Source organism: Peromyscus californicus, unplaced genomic scaffold, assembly GCF_007827085.1.
Source record: "Peromyscus californicus insignis strain IS unplaced genomic scaffold, ASM782708v3 Scaffold_23__1_contigs__length_62951481, whole genome shotgun sequence".
NCBI classification, from domain to species: Eukaryota; Metazoa; Chordata; class Mammalia; order Rodentia; family Cricetidae; genus Peromyscus; species Peromyscus californicus.
The window spans coordinates 17,888,072-17,908,968 of NW_026294534.1; the positions used below are offsets into that span (position 1 = coordinate 17,888,072).

The 20,897-nt window shown below is 50.9% G+C and overlaps 1 protein-coding gene across 8 annotated transcripts in view; it reads left to right on the top strand.

Annotated features, from left to right (window-relative positions):
• Positions 1–2,743: 2,743 nt before the first annotated feature.
• Fgfr1 (fibroblast growth factor receptor 1) overlaps positions 2,744–20,897 on the top strand; it is a 58,228-nt gene continuing 40,074 nt past the window's right edge. For 6 of the 8 annotated variants that reach the window (XM_052751869.1, XM_052751870.1, XM_052751871.1 and 3 more), the window contains exons 1-2: positions 4,617–4,731; positions 16,016–16,194. In XM_052751869.1, the coding sequence (XP_052607829.1) occupies positions 4,676–4,731; positions 16,016–16,194 (235 nt within the window). In that variant the 5' untranslated portion in view covers positions 4,617–4,675. Of the gene's footprint in view, positions 3,017–4,571; positions 4,732–16,015; positions 16,195–20,897 lie in introns of those variants that run through there. The other 2 variants (XM_052751876.1, XM_052751875.1) reach the window with 2 other exon arrangements.

Below are 20,897 nucleotides of genomic sequence, written 5' to 3' on the forward strand. Positions count from 1 at the left end.
CCCTATCATTACCTCAAGTGGTAGGTATCTTCCTCTGGTAAGTTTCTCACATGCAGCCAGGCCCCAAACAACAGTTGTACATATCTCAAGAAAAATCTCTTGAGAGAGGTGAGATGCGCTGTTGAAAACACTGCCCCAGGACAGTTTAGAAGCTTGCTGGAGAGAAACAACCAAGCAGGAAGAAAACTAGCAAAACTTACGTTAAATCAGTAGATAGAGCAGGGGGCAGCAGCATCTCCAGGTGCCTGGGGTGGCAGAGAAGGCTGTTGGGCAGCTTCTGTGAGAGGATAAATGGGGCCTGACTAGGAGCTGAGGGACTGAACAGTGCCCAGATATGCTTATAGGGGTAATAACCCTTAAATATTGGCTGTCGTTTCTGCCTTTTATTTAGTTTTTGATTATTCATTTGCTCAGAAAGTACTTACCGAATGTTTACTTTCTAGGCACTCAGTAAACGTATTCTCTCTGAGCCTCCCTCTCCCCCAGTTTGAACCCAGGTGGTTGTATAAGCTAAGCACAGGACCTACCACTGAACTAACCATCCAGCTTTGTTAAGCATGGTGGAGGCAAAGGTTGGACGATTGCATTGAGTTTGAGGCTACATAGTGAGTGAGTTTCAGGCTGTCCTGGGCTACAGCATAAGACTACCTCTCAAAATAACCAAAACAAACAACAACAACAAAACCCTGAAAGTCAATACATCAATAAACTCCAGCCCTTCTTCCCCTCCACCCTCCTCCACTGGACATAAATGTGATATAATATCATATAACTTACTATTTTGTCACCTGGTGGTCACATAGAAAACTGTCCAATGCGGAGGGAATAGACAGAGTTTGGTATTCCATCTGTCACCGCTCTCGCTCTGTTGATGGGTTCCCGAGGGAACAGTTCTTCTCACAGTGGCTTTTGATTTGCGTCACCCTTTTGGTGCACTGACACTCATTACTCAGTCTGACTCTCATGGGGGAGACCCATAGGGACACCTCTGACTTGATTTTTATCAGATGCACGACATGTCCAAAGTCTTTGAGTGGTGGAAGAATTCTTCACAGTGTGGCGGACTTCCCACCCTTCCAGTGGTCCCCCGAACGAGATGACACACTGCGGTCAACATGAACCCTTAGGAAAATTTGCAGAGTCCCTCCTCCCTGACCCCTCATTGCTATGCAACAAGTCCACGGGCTTCTACCACCCACTCGGGTTTAGGGTGTGCTGGAATCAAAACTCTGTCTCCCAATCAAGCTGCACCCCAGTCCATTTTTCCCTTTTGTTTGAGACAGGGTCTCCGGCACAGGCTGTCTTCTCACTCCCTATACAGCCAAGGACGACCTTGAGCCTCTGATCCTCCACCTTCCCAGGACTAGGACGGCTGGTGTGCAACTTCACTTTTGGCATATTCGGTGCTGGAAACTGAGTTCCTGCAGGTCAGGTAAAGACCCTACCAACTGTCTTACAATTCTTAGCTTGCTTCATGGGGATATCACGATTCCGCATGTGCAAGCCGGACCAAGTATTATATTTTTCAACATCCCCAACAGGATTCATGCCCACTGGATTAAAGAACTACAGATTAACCGCTCTGTGGATGGATCTGGTAGGAAGGGCATTTCAGCCATTTTCATTGAGGGCCATAGTAGCACACTGTAGGGTCTCTGGGTTGGCTCTGGTTAATTCCTCAGCAAAAAAACAAAAAACAAGAACAAAACAAACAAAACCCCTCCTTTCCTACACCACTCATTTCTTGCTTGCTTCCTGAGCATTCATTGAAAGCTGTTGATTTCTGAGGCTACCAAGAACGGCACAGTAGAATTTGCAGGGTCCATTCCAGAGTGAACCACAAAACCTAAATTATGTGGCTGGGGAAAGTTGAGATCCAAGGAAAGGGTCTGAGGGGGAAGACCGACTCATCCATCAATAAAAACAACTTGTATTTATTGTGAGCCATGTGAGGGTCCTATTTCTACCTCCAGTTTATGTATATTGTTATCTCCCTTTTACAGATGGAAAACTGAGATTTAGAGCACCAAACTCATTCCCCAAGGCACACGGATAACGGAAGACCGAGTTGCCAAGTACAGCTTCAAGACTAAGAGTGCCAGTCCCCCGTCCCTTCCCCCCTACTCACCCCACACACATACTCCCATCCCCAAATTTCTTTATTCATGGCCTGAAATTCCGGCGCCCTGCCCTCCAGGCGATACTCAAGCCAGACCAAACTGTAAAGCAGCTCTGCCCGGCTCCGGGTTTCTCCCGGGCTGGGGCTTGGGAACTACAAGGCCCAGCAGGCATCTGTAGGGGGAGGAGGAGGAGGTGGGACTAGCGCCGGGTGGGAGTGAGAGAGCGAGCCCTCGCGCCTCGCCGGCGCACAGCGCTCGGAGCGCTCCTGCGGGTACCGTTGCGGGGCCCTCGGCAGCGGGTGGCGCCGAACCGGAGCCGGGACGCCGGTGCAGTCGCTGCGTGCCGAGGATCCGGGCTGCGCAGGGAGCTGGGCCGCAACGTCCGGACTGGACGGACCCTGTGCTTAGCGCATTGCGGCGACCTCGCCTTTCCCGGCCGCGAGCGCGCGCCCGCAGCTGGAAAAGCAGCGGAGCCGGAGGACTTTTCTCCGGTCCCAGGGGCGCACCACACCAGTGCTGCAGTCACTTGCACGCCGTGCCCCCCCCCCCCCCGGAAGGGGCGATGGAACCCGGGCTGCCAGAAGCGTGAGGAGCCGCCGCCGCCGCCGCGTTCTGGAGAGCGGGGGGCGCACGATCTGGGGGACCCCCCGGCGGCGGACCCGAGCCCTCCCCCCCCCCGCCCCGCCTCCGGGGCACCAGCTTCGGCTCCATTGTTCCCGCCCGGGCTGGAGGCGCCGGGCTCCGAGTGCCGCCGGGAGTCGTGCCTCGGCCGCGGAGCTCCCGCGACCCCGCCAGGACCTGAACGGAGCCCGGAGACGACCGGCTGGAGCGCAAGACACAGACACCCGCCGCGCCACGGCGAGCTCTCCAGAGGCGGGACCGCAGCGCCAAGTGAGGTAAGAGTCGCCGGCGTCCGCAGAGCCGGCTGGCTGGGCGTCCCGAGCGGCCCCCCGCGCTTAGCCCGCCGCAGCCCGCGCCTCCCTCCTCCGATCCCCCCCCCCTCCTCCCCAGCTCCACTCCCTCCCCGGCGCCCCTGTCCCTCCTCCCTCGGCCAGCGTCGCCGCTCTGCGCCCCCTCCCCGCGCGCGGGGGCCCGCGGCTGCTGCCCGCTGCCCAACTTTTCCGCCAACTCGCGCTCCGGAGCTGGCGAGGCAGCTGGCAACGCTCCAAGTCCTGACTCCGACCCTCCCGGCCCGGGGCGGGGGGAAAAGGCGGCGGAGGCCGTGGGTTCCCGGACTGGGGAGGAGGGCGGGAGTGAACTGCGAGGTGGAGTGTGTGTGTGTGTGTGTGTGTGTGTGTGTGTGGGTGTGTGTGTGTGTGTGTGTGTGTGTGTGTACGTGTGTGTGTGTGTACACTCCATCTCTTTTGGTCCTCTTATGAGGATTCACCCCGATTCAGCCGGTGGTGGCTTTTGAGCGCACCACCCCACATCTGGGATCTTTTTCAAGTGTTTTTCCACGTCCGGGCAGGTCTGGGGTCTGGGTTGGGGGCTTGATGGAGGAAAGGAAGTGGCGGGGAAAGTCAGCTTGTCTTGGAATAGGTTTGAAGGAGGTGTCGTCACCAAATGGCTGAATCGGCTTTAGCGGGAGAACGAGCAAAGATCTCCCCCTTTCCGAGGGGTGGTGGTGGTGGTGGTCATGTTCTGTTTAAGTCTTAGACCTAGAGGACTTTGGAAGGGATCTGGAGAAGGGGAGGGGGCCCCGCGGGGTCCGGATCGTTCTGGGAAGTGGGGGAAGGGAGGAGGAGGGCTGGTCCGGTGCGGAGCCCTCCGCTGCCCGCTTGTTGCTTCTCTGGCCCAGACCCCCTCTCCGTGCTTCCCGCGCCTCCTCCAGTGGTGTCGCCGGCAGGATGAGACAGGCGAGTACCCATATTTTTGGAGGAATTTACTGACTCTTTTTTTTTTTTAATAGTGGGGTTTGTAATAGACATTTACCCCCAGTGAAGCAGCAGGACACCTTGGGAGTGCAGGAGGAGTTAGTTCTCTCTTTCTGGGCCTAGAAGCTATTAACTCATTTGCAAAGCATTTCGACGGCGTTTTTTCTCCCCTACCCAACCCCCCATTTCCAGATGTAGCTGCCGCATCTGGTTCCGTTTCACCCTACACGGGTACACCGCAGCCACATTATTAAACATCCCTCTTCCTCCCCCTCCCCCTCCTAAATTAAAACTGAGATTCTTCCACTAGTCCTTACCACCACCACCACCCACCCCCCCTTAAAATTTGAGACGTGGAGAGGAGGCTTTGGGTTGGAAGAGAAAAAGAAAGTTGTGGGTCTCAAGTAATTTTGGATTCCTCCACACTTGTCTCTCCTGCTGGTGGCAAGCGATGGGTGGCGGGGCTTGTGCCGAAGAATCATCTTGGGAGATGCAGCCACAGTTCCCTGGACCCACTTGGGAGCGCCTTGCTTGCAAGAGGTGGCCCTTGTCGGTGGGTCTGGGCCAAAATAGGCCTTGACGTGTACTGGAACCAAAGCATCGCCTCGCCCTTTAATTATAGTTGGAGCGTCTGTCCCGTGTGATCACTGCGAGCCCACCTATCTCGGGGCTCCGTCCTCAATGCGGGAGCAAGCAGGGTGCGGCGGCGGCGGCGGCCGGTGCTGTGGCAGCCAGAGGTACCTCGTGTTTTCAGCGAGTTCCTTGGGTTGCAGCCCTCGGAAACTTAAAATGGAGTGTTTGGCTGTTTAAACAATGACTTCAGGGCTAGGGATGGAATGTCCACTTTTTTTTTTTTTTTTGCAATACTCTTTTCGGGGGTGGGGGCAGCAAAGTGTCCAAAGGGTCCAAAGTTGGCGGCAGGGTGGGGAGAATTGGTGCCTCTCACCCTCTCCAGTCTTTTAAATTGAAAACACTTCTCTGGTTTCCTCCTTGGGGCGGTAGTTTTGGAGGCTGTAATGAAATCGCACTTTCTCTAGACATGGTAATTAAGGTGACTGTTTCCTTCGCAGATGTACCCTGGTCTTTGCACCTCCGGACCAGTGCTTTTTTTGGAATAGTATCTAAATTGTAGATCCATTGCCCCGAGATGGTTGAGCAGAAAGTGGTTGTTTTCCTCTCTTGGCCAGGCTCCGGGTTTCTCGGAGGCTTGTTTTAAAGCTAAGTAGCAGGGCCCCTGGGACCGGCCATGGTCTGGCCAATTACCCCCACGCTGGGGTGGTGTCCCTTCCTTTCCGTGACCTAAGGCCGGCAAGCTCAACTAATACCCGCCAACTGTCCTGATGGCTCGACTCCCTCCCTAATGGCTTGTTTATGTATTTCCCCAGTTGGACACACTCCTGAGACCCTGCTGACCCCTCAGTGCTGAGTGTTTGGGGACTGAGACGCTTTCTGGGGCTTGGCTGCAGCCGGGACAGTTATGGCTTTCATCAGTGACAAGCTACTTGAAATATGTTGCATTTACTCTTAGTCATAACAGAGTGCCAGCTTTCAGTGAGGGGCCATGGATGGAGAGCCATGTGTACTTCCAATGCCAGCTTCAAGGGTGTTTTCACAAGGGGAGGTTGGAGCAATGTGGGCATTGCTTTCCTTGGTTCCAAGGTGTAGTCTTAGAGTTTCCCTTGGCCTCAGGCCGTGAAGCGTGTTGGAAGGTTCAGTTCCCTGTGGTACCCTTTAAACAGCAAGTGAAGCTAAGGAGCAGAAGGAACAGAGGGGCATCACAGATGCCATCGCCGGCTCCTTACAAGAGAAGATTAGAATGCAGACAGGCATGCTAAACCAGGACTAGCTGTATTCAGGATGGACTCCAGGTGAGGAAGTTGAATGGAGCATTGGGTAGGCAGACTCCAGAACCTTGGGGACCAAAGACAATCTGTAGGCTTTGCTGTTAGCGATCTGCTTTTTTGCTTACTTGTGATTTTGGCCTGATGCAAGACTCTTAAAAGATTTGTTCGTGAGAACTAGCAAGCAGCTAGTGTCTCCAAAGACCCTTCTCTTTCATTTTTTTTTTTTTTTTTTTAGTTCTTAAATTTCATTTGTTTACTCATTTCTGTGTGTGCACATGGTTGCCACCATGCTCCAGCGACTACCAGAGAGTAGGTTTGCAAGAACTGGTGTGAGGGCTGGAGAGATGGCTCAGCAGTTAATGGCTGCAGCCGGGCAGCGGCGATGCACACCTTTGAATCCCAGCACTCAGGAAGCAGAGGCAGGTGGATCTCCCTGGGTTCAAGGCCAGCTCTACAGAGCGAGTTCCAGGACAGCCAAGGCTACACAGAGAAACCTCATCTGGGGAGGGGGGGATGGGGGAAGCACTGGCTGCTCTTCCAGAGGATTTGGGTTCAGTTCCAGCATGCACATCAGACAGTTCACAGGAAATCTACTGTCTCGGTAGATACCTGCACTGGCATGCACATATCCACACACATGTATGGGTAATTGAAAATAAAATCTTCTTTTAAAAAAAAAAAAAAAAAGAAAGAAAGAGAACTTGGTTCTCTCCTCGCAAGCGGGTTCAGAGGGCCCCCTCCCTTACCTGCTGGGCTGCCTTGCTGGCCCCAGTGGCCCTTTCTTTCCTCCAATTTTTGTGATCTCTTTCATCCAAATGGCTATTGAAGGGCTTCTGAGAGAATGCAGTATCACTTGTCGTCCCTGCCCTCTGGAGGGATGTATACAGGTCAGGAGTTCAAGGCCATCGTCCTACATGCTGAGTTCGAAGCCAGTATGGGCCCTGGGAGGGCCCCCTCCCCCCCGAGGACCCCCGTTTCCTCCCTGGAAAGTCAGTGTTCCACCTGTGCCGCAGGAGGAAAAGAAGTGAGAATTGACGCTGATGTCTTGCTCTGAAAAAGCCTCACTTTTTCATCACTTAAAAGGAGTTTAATTTCCTCTTGAGAGCCTCGGTCTTGCATTTCTCTTTCCCAGGGCTCTGGAAGAGGTCTAACTAAATGCACCCGGGAGTCCAGATGTGGATCTTTAGAGAAGGTGCTGGTGATTCCAGAGACTCAAATACCTCATATGGGATGAAATGTTGGTTTCCCCCCCCTCAAATCTGCACTGTCCTTAAATAGGGATTCTTTACTTAGTAGCACCCTCCAGGAAGACACCTCATTTGTGGGCACCCCCCCCCCCCCCCCCCCCCCCCCCCCCCCCCCCGCAGCCTGGGAATAAAGTGTTCATCTGGGTAAGGGATTCCAAGAATACGGCAACACTGCACGCATGTGTCCTGTCTCCACAGCTAAAGCCTCCCACATTGTTTCGCTTGCTGTATTTTTGTTACTGGGTTTTGTTTGTTTGTTTTGTTTTTAGATGTATTTATTCTATGTGTATGAGTGTTTGTCTACATGTCTGTATGTGTACCACCTGCATTTCTGGTCACTGAGGAGTTCAGAAGAGGATGTTTAGATCCCCTGAAACTGGAGTTATAGGGGGTTATGAGTCACCCTGTGGTGCTGGGAACTGGACCCAGATCTTCAAGAGCAGCAAGTGCTCGAAACCCTTGAGCTATCTATCTCCCCAGCCCATGTTTGATTTTTGAGTCTGGTTCTCACATAGGGCCAGGCTGGCCTCAAACTTGAGATACTCCTGTCTCGGCCTCTTGAGTGTGAGTGAGATGATACACACATGTGTGCCCCATACAGCTATTAATAATTTTCCATATAAAAGATTTCTTGATACTTTTCATGTGTGTGAACACACACACACACACACACACACACACACACACACACACACACACACGCTCTCTCACTCTCACTCACAGGCGCACACACAGGAGTTTTGTTTTGTTTTAGCCGTGTTGGGTACTGAACCCAGGGCCTTGTGCTTGCTAGGCCAGCAGTTTTACTGCCGAGCTAACCCCCCAGCCTTGTTGCCAGTCATTTGGATACTTTTTCACAGAGATGCAAAATCAACCCGGTCACTTGGTCTGGGAGGAACCACAGCCATACTCCTGGGTGTGTCCTTCTTTCTGGAAGCCTGTTTCCTTCTCTTAATCTCTGTGCTGAAACTATTTTTAATAAACCGAACTTCTTCATAAAACACACACGCACAAGCAATTAGCATTTCTTTTTATTTTATTTTTATCTATGTGTGTAAGCGTGTGTCTGAGTATGAACACGTGTCCCAGAACTCAGAACCCAGCTCACTAGAACCGAACCATGGTCCTCATCTCCAGCAGCAAGCTGAGTCATCTCCAGCCCCGTAATTACCATTTCTTTTGTAGCAGCTACAATTTTGTAAGCAAAACTACCCTAGCATTTAAAAATGTTTATTAAAGTGATGTGAGGGAAAAGTTACCTCTGTCTTATCCCAATCTAGAGGGATTCATACTTCTGTACCATAGTCCTCAATTCTGGGGCCTCCATATGTTTAGGACATTTCTCTGGTGGTGTTGTTTAGGACTAGAGTGTGGCTGGTTAGCACAGGGAACCGGCTGTGGCTCCCCCCCAAACCCCCCCCCCAATAATCTCATCTTTTTTCTTGACAAACATATACAGGTTGAGAAACCTAGACTCCCAGATGCTCACTCATGTCAGGTCGGCAGTCAAAGAGTTTCAGACTGTAAAACGTTTGGGATCTTACGTTTGGATCTTTCCTGGCAAAGCCTATCCAAATATTCTAGAACCCGAACAACTTCTAAACCTGAAACATGCATGGTTCCAGACGTTCACAAAGAGGATCCTAGGCCTGGGCGTGTTTCTCTTCTGTCTCCCTTTCTTCCTGTCTAACACGTATGCCCTATGTACATGCTGAGGGCCGAGGGTATTGGGAAAGGCGGTCAGAAGCCAGTCCTGCTCCACAGAAGCCTGCAGTTTCTTGATATCTTTGTCAGGGTTTGTCTTGCTCTCTGTGGCTGTGAGGAAACACCACGACCAAAAGTAACATGGAGAGGAAAGGGTTCATTTCAGCTTACACTTCCAGGGAACTGTCCATCGCGGAGGGAAGTCATGGACAGGAATTCAAACAGGGCAGGAACCGACGAAGCCATGGAGGAGCACTGCTCACTGCCTTGCTCCCCGTGGCTTGCTCAGCCTGCTTTCTTATCGCACCCAGGAGCACCGGGCCAGGGGTGGCACTGCCCACGGTGATCTGGGCCCTCCATCAGTCGTCATCAAACAAGAAAAGACATCACGGGCTGGCCCCCAGGCCACTCTGGTGGGGGTTTTTCTCAGTTGAGGTTCCCTCTTCCAGAATGACTCTGAGCTTGTGTCAAGTTGGCATAAAACTAGCCAGCACACTCGGGGAGAGAAGAGGGTGGGGAACATGAGTAGTAATCGTCCAGGAAGGTGACGTAAGCACCATGGGAAAAGGTCTGGTAATTTATTGGGAAATCGGAGGGACAGGGCTGAGGCGCTGGGCGGCCTGTGGAAACAGAGCTTTGTGAGATGGGCTTCACTGATTCGGTTGGACCTGGCCTTGTTGTGGAAGAGGGGCACTTGTACAGATCTGCAAATACTGTGGGAGCCTCCTTCAGTTTCGGGGTGATAGCATCCTCATTTGGAAGTATGTGAGAAGAAACAGGTGACATCCACTTTTACTTGTTTGGGTTTTAAGAGTACATTTGGGCCGGGCGGTGGTGGCGCACGCCTTTAATTGGGGGGCAGAGCCAGGCGGATCTCTGTGAGTTCGAGGCCAGCCTGGGCTACAGAGTGAGTTCCAGGACAGGCTCCAAAGCTACCCAGAGAAACCCTGTCTCGAAAAAACCAAAAAAAAAAAAAGAGTACATTGTATTCATATTGCGTTTTAGTGTTTCTATTACATTATTGTCATTTCTGAAATATTGTCCTTTGCACGTCATCAATATAAGAAATTTAGGAGTGCTGGCAGTTGAGCTCAGTGCCTCAAGCATGCTGAAGTACACGTTGTACCTGGCCCCAATATAAAAAAAAAAATGGTAAGATATTTTACATTTTTTTCCCCCTGCGAGACGTTCACAAACAGTTTCTGTTTTTCACTCCGAGCGCACCCCAGTTGGCAGGAGCCATATTTCAATAGCTCAACAGCTGCACGTGGCCAGGAGTCACCAGATTTGCCAACTGAGTCTAGAGTGCCGAGGATGTGAAGATGGAGTGTGCAAAATACCTGTGGGGAGCGGGGAAGCATGTGTGTTCTATAGGAGAGTGTTGTCGAGGGGTGACTCGAAACACAAGGAGTTTGGGGTCTGGAAAGATGGCTCAGTGGTGAAGAGCGCTGCCTCTTTCAGAGCATCTGGGTCCGGTTCCCAGCACCCCCACATGGTGGCTCACAATCTCTAACTCCAGTTTCAGGGGGATCTGAAGCTCTCTTCTGGCCGCTGCAGGTACACAGACAGACAGACAGACAAGCATGCAAAATGTACACACACATCATTCTGAAAATGATTTTTCTAAATGCAAGTTCATTCTTATTTCTTCTGTCAGACTAGTGCTGGAGAGAGCAGGCTCTTCGCTGTGCTGCCTCCTTACAAGACAAATGTTCTGGTCTCCTTCAGGTGGGAAGCTGACTGTCTCAGGGTGGCAGGGTCCTAAATGGAACCGTCCATTGACTGCCTTCTCTAGAAAACAGGGAGATGAAGACCCAGGAGCCAGAGAGATGGCTCAGCTGTTAAGAGCTCTCGCCATTCTTCAGGAGGACCAGAGTTCCATTCCCAGGACCAATGTCAGGTGGTTCATAACCTCCTGTTACTATAGCAACAGGGGATCTGATGGCCTCTCTTCTGGACTCCTTGGGCACCCATACAAATGTGGTGCATGCACATACACACACGCGCACGCGCAAGCGCGCATACACACACACACACACACACACACGCACACGCACACGCACGCGCACGAGTGCCTTCATGCAAATAAAAATCCTTAAGAGAAAGATGAGGAGGAGGAGGAGGAAGACGATGGTGATAATAATACTTGGCCCTGAATGCATCAGCCAGTTTTCTTGCATCATTTTTAGACAAAGAGATTTGGTGTTAATAGACTCTTTATATCTTTAGAATTTGAAGTGCCAAGGCCAAGTATTCCAGGCCCCAGCTTCCCACTAGAGGCACTGAAACTTCTGTTGCGTAAGTACTTTACAAGAGACACACTCAGCTTCTTTCACACTGTCCATTTGGTCTGTATAACCACCCGGATGTCGTCAGGGCGAATATTTTAGCCTTCCCACAAGTATGAAAACTGAGGTCGTGTGGTCTCCTCATTGCCCTCTCTTTAAGACCTCTTTGTCTAGGCAAATTGGGCTTTGAATTCTGGGGGCCTCAACTGATAGTGGAGGAGACTGGTGGGGAAACAGATGTAGCACTTCGGGGAAACTGCTGTATACGCCTGCAAGGCTACAGGTCCCATCTGTCAATCAGTGAAGGAAGGAGGCAATTCCCAAGGGCTAAGGTGTCCGTCTCCAGGATTCCAAACAGCATTTGGATTTGTGGTTTGTGTCACTGAAGGCTCTACAGGTGGGCAAAGCTCTACAGGTACATCCAGGAGCATGTACCTAGCAACCTGTTCATTCCCGGAGCTGGTACCAGGAGGCCCGAGGGTCTATAGCATCCTTTTGTTGTGCAGTTTGAGGCCCAGAGGGTGGGAGAGGGAGAGGCATGAGGAACTCTTCTACCTCTTTTGGAAATGAGTCAGAGAGAAGGTGCCAGAAGTCTGAAGTGTCTGAAGTACATTCATCACTGGGGACGGAAGGAGATAGGCTGGATATCTAGGAGGAGGTAGGTGGGCAGACATCTCACGGGACAGGGGTGACAGGTGGAAGCTGCCCTCTGCTGCAGTCTAATCAATCACCGCACGATGACACCACCTCCTCCCATCCACCCTTTGTTGATACTAAAGATTTAGTAGTCAGGGTTACTGTGGGACTCAGGTTTTTTTGTCAAGTGTACCTTCCGGATAACAGGCGTTATACTGATTAGACGTATCTTTGGAATGTGAGATGTGGGTTTAGAGGCGCCTTTGGGTGAGTGTTACTTCTGTACTGGCCTGAGATTGTGCCTGACCCTGGGTCCTGAAGGGCCCTGAGGAATTTGTTCCTAATGGTCTTTTCTGCCCACCAAAGAAACAGAATCAGGAACTTGTAATTTCCAGTATTAGCTTGCATTTGTCCTTATCCCCTTGGTTTTTCTAGTGTATGGGAATTCGCCTGTGTCTGCATCAGGTGAAGAGCTAGTTTTTGTTTTTGTATTTTCTGTGTTGGGGATGAACTCAGGGCCTCCCATATGCTAGGCGGCCATTCTTCCTCTGAGCTGGATCTCAGGTAGGTGTGGCCAAATTATTTGCGTTTTCCCATCTTGAATTAATATCCCCCAGACCTGGGGATCAAGTCCTAGTGTTACAAACAGCTCCATTTCCCTGGGGAAAGTACTTAAGTCCCGTCTTCTCCCCTCCCCGGCCTTCCCCCAAGACAGGGTTTTTCTGTGTTAACAGCCCTGACTGTCTTGGAACTTGCTTTGTAGACCAGGCTGGCCTCGAACTCACAGAGATTCACCTTCCTCTGCCTCCTGAGTGTTGGGATTAAAGGTGTGTGCCACCACTGCCCCGCTTAGTATTTAAGTTCTTGGACCCTCAGTTTCTTCCTCTCTTAGTAGAGACTAGTACTATCCCTTAGAAACAGAGTGGGGGGGGGGGGGGGACTACAGTAAGTTTTATAGTTATAAATGTATTTACTTGTGTAGAGACCACAGAGTATTCAGTAAATATTCCTTCCGTTTCTAGTCCGTTTCCTAAATTAAGGGGAAAAAAAAAAAACAGAAGAGAAATATTTACTTCACTTTTGGTTTGAAATTATTAATTTTTTTTTTGGTAAGACTTTGGAGACAGCTAGTGGTAGCGCATACATGTTCTGCTGGCCAAGAATTCAGGGGTTTTCTGCCAGTCAGGACTGACTCACTGGAGAGGCGGAGGTAGGGCTCACACCACATTAGGGCATGTTCCGGAGGCCGAGTCTCTCTGAATAGTTTAGATGGTTTCCTGGAGCCTTGGAGGACAGGAAAAAAAAAACCTGGAAGACGGAGATGGTTACCCCCACACATCGTGCCCAGTAAGTTCTTGTCACTTGGTAGATGTTTTGCTGTCGATTATCTCTTCTTTAGGACCCTAGGAAGTTGTTTTAAATTTTACCACCACAGGGCCGGTGAGATGGTTCATCAGGGAAAGATGGCTGCCTGCCCAATGTGTGTTCAGTCCCCACAACCCCTGTACAGGTAGAAGAAGGAGAGAGTCGACATCGTGGAGTCGACCTCTGACTTTTGCACGTGTGCTGTGACAGACACAGTCACGCCCTCACATGCACACATGCAGCAATAGTAAAGAAAACATTTAAAATGTCGAAAACATAAGGCTGGGCGGTGGCAGTGCACACCTTTAATCCCAGCACTCGGGAGGCAGAGGCAGGCGGATCTCTGTGAGTTCGAGGCCAGCCTGGGCTACAGAGTGAGTTCCAGGACAGGCTCCCAAAACTACACAGAGAAACCCTGTCTCGAAAAAACCAAAATAAAATAAAATATCAAAAATAAATCGCCATCATAAACCCGGGAATTGTCAAGGGCTTTAGCTAGGGCTGCAAGTCCTTGACTGTGCCTGACTGTGTGGAGGGCCCTCATCCCCGACCACTCATGGCTGCCAGACATCAGCCATCACCATCCAACCTCAGGTAGCTGGATCCGCCTCCCAGTGTCCTGCTCTGTCTTCACCCTAAGTCGTGGTGACGTGTGCGTTCTCTGGGAGGGAGGCTGGTCAGGCTGGAGGTGCCTGTGACTCTTAATGTTTTAGAGGCACAAAGAAAGACCTGGAGAGCTGGGGATGGATCTCTGGGGTAGAGCACTTGCTTAGCCTGTGAACGGTCTTGGATTCCATCCCTGGTGGGGGAAAAAAAAGGCTTCTTCTAGTATCTTCTTGCATGTTGTCCATGGAGATTTAGCAGGGTCTCCATATTCTGTGTGATCTACTTACCTCCTGTTTCTTTTTCTTTTTTCTTTCTTTTCTTTTTTTTTTTTTAAAGATTTATTTATTTATTATATACACAGAAGAGGGTGCCAGATCAAGCCACCATGTGGGTGCTGGGAATTGAACTCAGGACCTCTGGAAGAGCAGTTGGTGCTCTTAACCTCTGAGCCATCTCTCCAGCCCTCTTTCTTTTCTTATACATAGCCCTGGCTGTTCTGGAACTCACTGTGTAGAGCAGGCTGGCCTTGAACTCAGAAAGGTGTACACTGCTGCCCATCATGCCTTCTGTTTCTTTTTTTGTTTGTTTGTTTGTTTGTTTGTTTGTTTGTTTTTTCGAGACAGGGTTTCTCAGTGTAGCTTTGCGCCTCTCCTGGAACTCACTTGGTAGCCCAGGCTGGCCTCGAACTCACAGAGATCCACCTGGCTCTGCCTCCCGAGTGCTGGGATTAAAGGCGTGCGCCACCACCGCCCCGGCCATGCCTTCTGTTTCTTGACTTGTTCCCCGACTCTTTACCTCTCTGCCCCTCACCAGACGAATTGGTTAGTCCCGGATGGAATGAAGTCTTGTGCCTGGGGGAGTCATCAGATCCTTGTCTCTTGAAATGATTGCACAATACTTAAACTTGAGGAAGGATCTGCTTTTTCTATTCTGTTTTGTTTTGTTTTTTAAATTTTGCACAGGACAGCAACCATCTACAAAGAGTGCATGTGTGGCTGGGATTGAGGTGGAGGGGCGGGGTCACACTGGTCCGTCTGCTTTCATATTGGCTTTTACAGGGTCTTAGACACCTTTGGGATCCTGAGCCGGAGCTCGAACTGAAGCCTGGGCCTGAGCTGCAGCTGCAGCCTCAGCCTTGGTTGGGCCTTTGGTTGGCACAGCTGGCAACCCTTGGCCATGTAGCCGCACATCCGATTCCCAAGCTTGGGGGTGGGCGACGAAAGCAAGTCTGCCTTGTGGTTAGGATTCTTTGGCATCTTCTGCTTAACCTCCCTAGCTTCAGAAGGCCCTTAATAGCTTCTCGTTGCCTTTGTATTGTTTACCTGCATCTTAAGAGATTCATATCTTTGTGACTGGGGTTTCTTTTGGGGGGCGGGTGTTGAGACAGGGTTTCTCTATGTATCCCTGCTGTCCTGGAACTTTCTGTGTAGACCGGCCTTGAACTCAGAGATCTACCTGCCTCTGTCCCAAGTGCTGGGACTACAGGAGTGCTCCACTGCACCCAGCTTTGTGACTGGGGTTTCCTGGTGCCATTTCCATGACATACTGCTTGTATGTGGTGTTTTTCTCGGACTTGGCCATGTCGACAGTAACCCACATCGCTGAAAGTCCTTGGGACCTGAAACTGCACAACGCTTTTTCCAAGCCCTTGCTCACACACAATATGGCTCTTGGGGACTTTCATGAGGTCCTTCACTTCCTCCCATTAATGAGCGAGGCTTTTATCTGGAAGGACTTCGTGGTGGACAGTCCCAGCCAGCCTGGCAGCTTAGTCTGTATTCAAAACATAGTTGAGGAATTGAAGGGTGGAACCCAGCTTCCCGTCACTCTAACAAAATGCCTGAGGTCATCAAGTTAGAAAGAGAAAAGGTTTTGTGGGTCTCAGTCTATGGTTGACAGGTTGCTTTTGGGCACACCTGATGGTGGGTTGAAGAAGAATCTTCGAGGCTTGCTTGGGGCTGTCCATGTACTCATGGCCAGGAACAGAAAAGGTGAGGAGGGATGTGAGACTGGATTTCTCTAATCCTCTCCAAGGGCATGTGCCCAACTGGCTTAAAACCTCCCATGAGGGTCTCTCTCTTAAAGAACTCATCACCTCCCCCAAAGCACCCCACTGGGGGGTCAGACTGCATTATAAACTTAAGCCTGTTACCTCTGATCCGATGTTGGGATAGGCTCGATTCCCTTTGCGCCTTAAAAAGCACTTAGTTATTTCAAGCATCCTTCTGGGCAGGTTGACCATGGACGTGATGCCCTTTCTTCTTTTCCTTGCCCCCCCCCCCCCCCGCCCCCATCCCCGACTTCTATCACAGCTGCTGTTTCTTTCCCCAGAGACAGCTTGAGAAGGCGGATCAAGCTCAAGGTGGAGTATCCATGGAGGTGTGGAGCCTTGTCCCCGACCTCTAAGCGCAGCACTGGGATGTGGAGCTGGAGGTGCCTCCTCTTCTGGGCTGTGCTGGTCACAGCCACACTCTGCATGGCCAGACCAGCCCCGACCTTGCCTGAACAAGGTAAGACACCAGGCTGAGGGTCAGCTGGACCCCTGAGCTGAGGAAACAGAGGGGGATGAGGGCTGCTGGGAAGATGTTCTCCTTGGAGGAGCAAAGGGCTCCCTTCCGGTTGGGGAGATGCCTAAAACACCTGGGTTGATTTGGGTTTGGTTACGTACATACGAAAGGGCTTGTCAGAGGTAGAGATCATGAAGACTGGTGCCGTCCACTTGCCAGAGGTGAGGTACCCGGGATATGTTTATGGGTTTTTTTGTTTTGTTTTGTTTTTTGTTTGTTTTTTTCTGGGGAAACAATGTAATTAGGTCTTCAACTCGGGTGATCATAAAAAGGGGAGTGTTGCGGTGGGGAAGAGTGTCATGAATATAGATCTAGTGGAGACATTCTAGCATAAGAAGAACCTTGATAATTGGCCTCTGGCTTCCAGAAAGCTGTTCCGGAGATGCATCTTCTTATGAGGCGAGCAGTCATGAGCACCTGCCTTTTTGGACTCTGTCACCCAGTTCTTGTTTGGGGGTTTGATGAACAGTTTGCTCTGGAGGTGGCCTGCTTGGGGGACTTGGAGGAGACTGGGAACCAGGAGGCGTGATAGGGCACGGGAGTCTTATGAGGCCCCCCCGCCCCCGGCCTGTGGTGTGTTCTAAGTCCCCAAGGGGTTGTTCTTGCTCGTAAGATACCCGATGGCTTCTGAGGGAGCTGGAGGAGAAATGTTGGGATGTCTCTGCTGTCAACAGGCAGTGTGGCTTGAGAGTTAGGGGCTGGTCACAGAGAAGGCTGGCACAGAGTGGGTCACAGGCTTCGGGGTGCACATGACGATGGCGGCCGTGTTGACAGGGCCGTCCTTTTAAGCTGTCAGGGACCTGTTTAATGACCAGTGGGGGAGCCTGTGTGTACAGATGGCGGTGAGAGAGGGCCAGGGAAGAGTGTGAGACTTTCTGGATGGTACAGTGGCTGAAATAGGAATGCTGTTCTGTGTTGCAGTCAGTAGCAGAACCAAAGACATAAATGAGCCGGAACACACTGGGGAGTCAAAGGAAGGGAGAAGAACCTCTCCACCGACAGGGAGGTTATCATCAAGCAGTGCAGAGGCAATAAATAGGAAGCAGACTGTATTTATTTATTGAAGATTTATTTATTTTTATTTTATGTACTTGAGTCTTTCGCCTGCACGTATATATGTGGGCTACATGTATCCTTGGTGCCCACAGAGACCAGAAGAGGACTCATGGATCCCCTGGAACTGGGGTTAAGAATGATTGTGAGCCTCCATATGGGCGCTGGGAACCCACTTCCCTCTGCAAGGGCAGCCAGTGCTCGTAACTGCTGAGCCATCTCTCCAGCCCCTAGCCGACTGTAGTTAAGCTGTGTGCACAGTGGACTTGTAAGAGAATGCAATGGGAATGTCATGCACAGAACTGAGGTGCGTCTAGAAAGTCAGGGTCCTCCTGCCCACAAGGGTACATGCCTTTAATCCCAATGCTACTTGGAGGCAGATCTCTGAATCTGACGCCAGTTTGGCCTGTATGGCCAGCCGGTTCTACATAGAGAGATTCTGTCTCAAAAGAAAAAAGAAAATAGGGATCTTTTATCTTTTTGTTTTTGACATAGGATCTTGCTGGGTAGTCCTGGCTGGTCTCATGACCCTCTTGTCACAGCCTTCTGAGTGCTGGGATTACAGGTGTTTACCCTGTTAATCTTACCTTAGGGTACCAAGGTACAGGTCCCCAAGGGGGTTAATAAAGGGCATTGAAGGTGGAGCAGAATGAGTGAGCTATGACGTCAGGAGGCTGAAGAAGTATGGACAGCGGTATTGCTCACTGAGTAAGTAACTGTGGAAAGTAACACCTGGAAAAACTGGATTCGGCCGGCATTCGGAAGGCTTCCATCTCGCCGAGGGGACTTAGTATATTGAAGTGATCCTTGCTGAGGAATTGGACGTTTACTGACACGATCCAGTTTTCAGAAAACTGGTTTGCATTCTGCGACCAATCATTAAAATGGAAACACTCCTGAAGGCTTCGGCGTCGTAATACAGATAAGACACTTCCATGTAAAGTGGGAGTTGCTATTTTCATCCTGCCACTGTGATCCCGCAGACAAGATAGAAGGGTTGTGTTGAGTGTCAGTCAGAGGGAATGAGACAGGGAACCAGGGATAGTAATGGCATTCTAGAAATAGACTCCATGGGTGGTTGGCTGCCAGCCCCTCTTCTACCCACTACTCCTTCCCTTTCCTCTTCTCCTTTTCCTCCTCCTCCTCCTCAGCCTCTACCTCCTCCTCCTCCTCAGCCTCTACTTCTCCCTCCTCTTTCTCTAATAAACTCTTTGCAGCCCAAGAAAGGAAAGCAAGCAGTTCACATCTTGTCCCAGGCACTTGCAGGCAGGCAGGCAGGCAGTTTTCTGGAAGGTCTTCACATAAGGAGTTGGAGAAGTGGAGGGGAAGGGTCATCGAAGCCGCTGAGTCGACCCAGCGTCGGAAAGGAAGCAGAGGCCATGCGGCCATGGCGGTTGGAGCTAGGGGACGGAAGGTCTTTGTTTGGTTGGTTTTTGTTCTTTTCAACATAGGGGTTTCTCTGTGTAGCCCTGGCTGTTCTGAAACTCACTCTGTAGACCAGGCTGGCCTCAAGAGATCTGCCTGCCTCTGTCTCCCGAGTGCTGAGATTAAAGGTGTGTGCCACCACCGCCTGGTACAGAAATGGTTCTTGGAATAGAAGGAGTTGGAGAAGTCGGGAAGGACTCCTGGGCTGTATAGTATAATTTATGTAGTATAAAATGTGCCAATTGCCGGGCGGGTGGTGGCTCACGCCTTTAATCCCAGCACTCGGGAGGCAGAGCCAGGCGGATCTCTGTGAGTTCGAGGCCAGCCTGGGCTACCAAGTGAGTTCCAGGAAAGGCGCAAAGCTACACAGAGAAACCCTGTCTCGAAAAACCAAAAAAAAAAAAAAAAAAAAAATGTGCCAATTTTAGACAGGTAATTCAGTGTGTTTTCGTAAGTGCTACACTATCCTAGGTAACTACCACTCCGGTCAAGAGATTGATCATCAGTTTGTCATTCCAAAAGCGTTTCCCGTGCTCCTTGTGGTCTCCGACTTGCTTCCTGTTACCATACATTAGTTTTGCTTGTTTCTAGGATTTCATGTAATGAATAAAATTTTATGGTGACTATGAATCTATTCACCTGTGATGCCCACATGGGTCATTGTATTATTTCATTTCTTTTCTTATTTCCTTTGTGACAGAGTCTCACTGTGTAGCTCTGGCTGTCCTGGAACTTACTATGTAGACCAGGCTGGCCTGGACCGCACAGAGATCCACCTGCCTCAGCCTCCAAATGCTGGGATTAAAAGCTTATGCCACCACACCCTGCTCCTAGAGGGCGGGAAGGGGGGGGGGCTTTTTGTCAGAACATGAGAACCACCATAACTGTGATGTCACAGGAATAGTTTCTCTCCCGTGCTGTGTAAACTCTTTTGGAACACAGACATGCAGCATATTGTAGTCTTGGCCATGCTGATTATTATTAAGTAATGCTGGTATTGTCTTCAAAAACAATTGCAGTCTATGTGAAAAAGATTGGTTCAGAAGTTGAAAACAACCCATCCCAAACCTTGCTTCCACTGAGAGCTTTGGAAAGGCTTTGGGGGGGGAGCGGGGAGAGGAGCTGGCAGCCCCTCCCCTGACCAAAGGCAATCCTGGCAGTCTCTGCAAACGCCCCTGGGGGACCTGGGAGGCCTGCAGTTTCTGGCTGTCCTTACAAAGTTGATTTAATAAGGGTTCCAGGAAAACCAGCCTCCCTCCCTTCTCTCTCCCTCTCCTTCCTTCTCCCGTTTGCCATATTACCGAGTCTAAGTCTGTTTCAGATGGGGCTTTGAGGTTTGTGGGTAAAATGAAACCGGGACACAGGCCCAGGGGCAGAATACCCTCTTTCAAAAGATAAGAACCACTTTAGGAGATTGGAGCTTGAGGAAGCCTGTTTCCATGTATTTTTTTCTCTGAGAGCAGGACCTGAGGGATCAGTGAGTGGCTGTGTCCAAAACTTTGCAAGGCCGCTTGTGGCGGTTGGGAGTGGTGGCCTTTCCTTCCCTTTTTCCTGAGCACCCTAGAAGGAGCCAGGAGTGGGAGGACCTCTAGTCTTGAGGCACTTTTCCTTCATCCACAGAAACCTGCAACTCATAAGCGGTTTAATGGCTGAGGCTTTACAGCTCCTCCCACCCACTCAGATTTGAGGAGTCTGGTGGCCGCCTTGCAGGGAGGAGAGGTTACGTTGAATGGAAAAGCTGCTCGGCTCTGTTGCTGGCTGCAGGCCGCCTGTGTCCCACAAAGCGGGGCTTTGTCCTTGTTCTGCAGAAACCTGTGCCTATGGGGAGAGGCAGAGGCTGCCAGAATCTGCTGTCCACACCCCACACCCCCCCAGGCCTCAGTCACAGTTCCCTGGTAGCCCTCCCACACCCACCGCACCAGGGGTCCTGAGCTACCTTTGGTCCTGGAGGGTATCCATTTCAGCCGAGCTGCCCACAGGAGCCTAGCTAGGTATCAGAGTGTTTCGCTGATAGGCACGCTGTAGTCCTGCTACTTTTAGCCTGTTGGTGTGGACTGGGGGACAGGGTCACAGAGCTGGCCTGGAACACTTGGGGGTACACCCCCACTGCACCCCACCCCCAGTAAAATTCCTTGTGAAAAGACCCTGTTTGTTTCTAACTCACACTC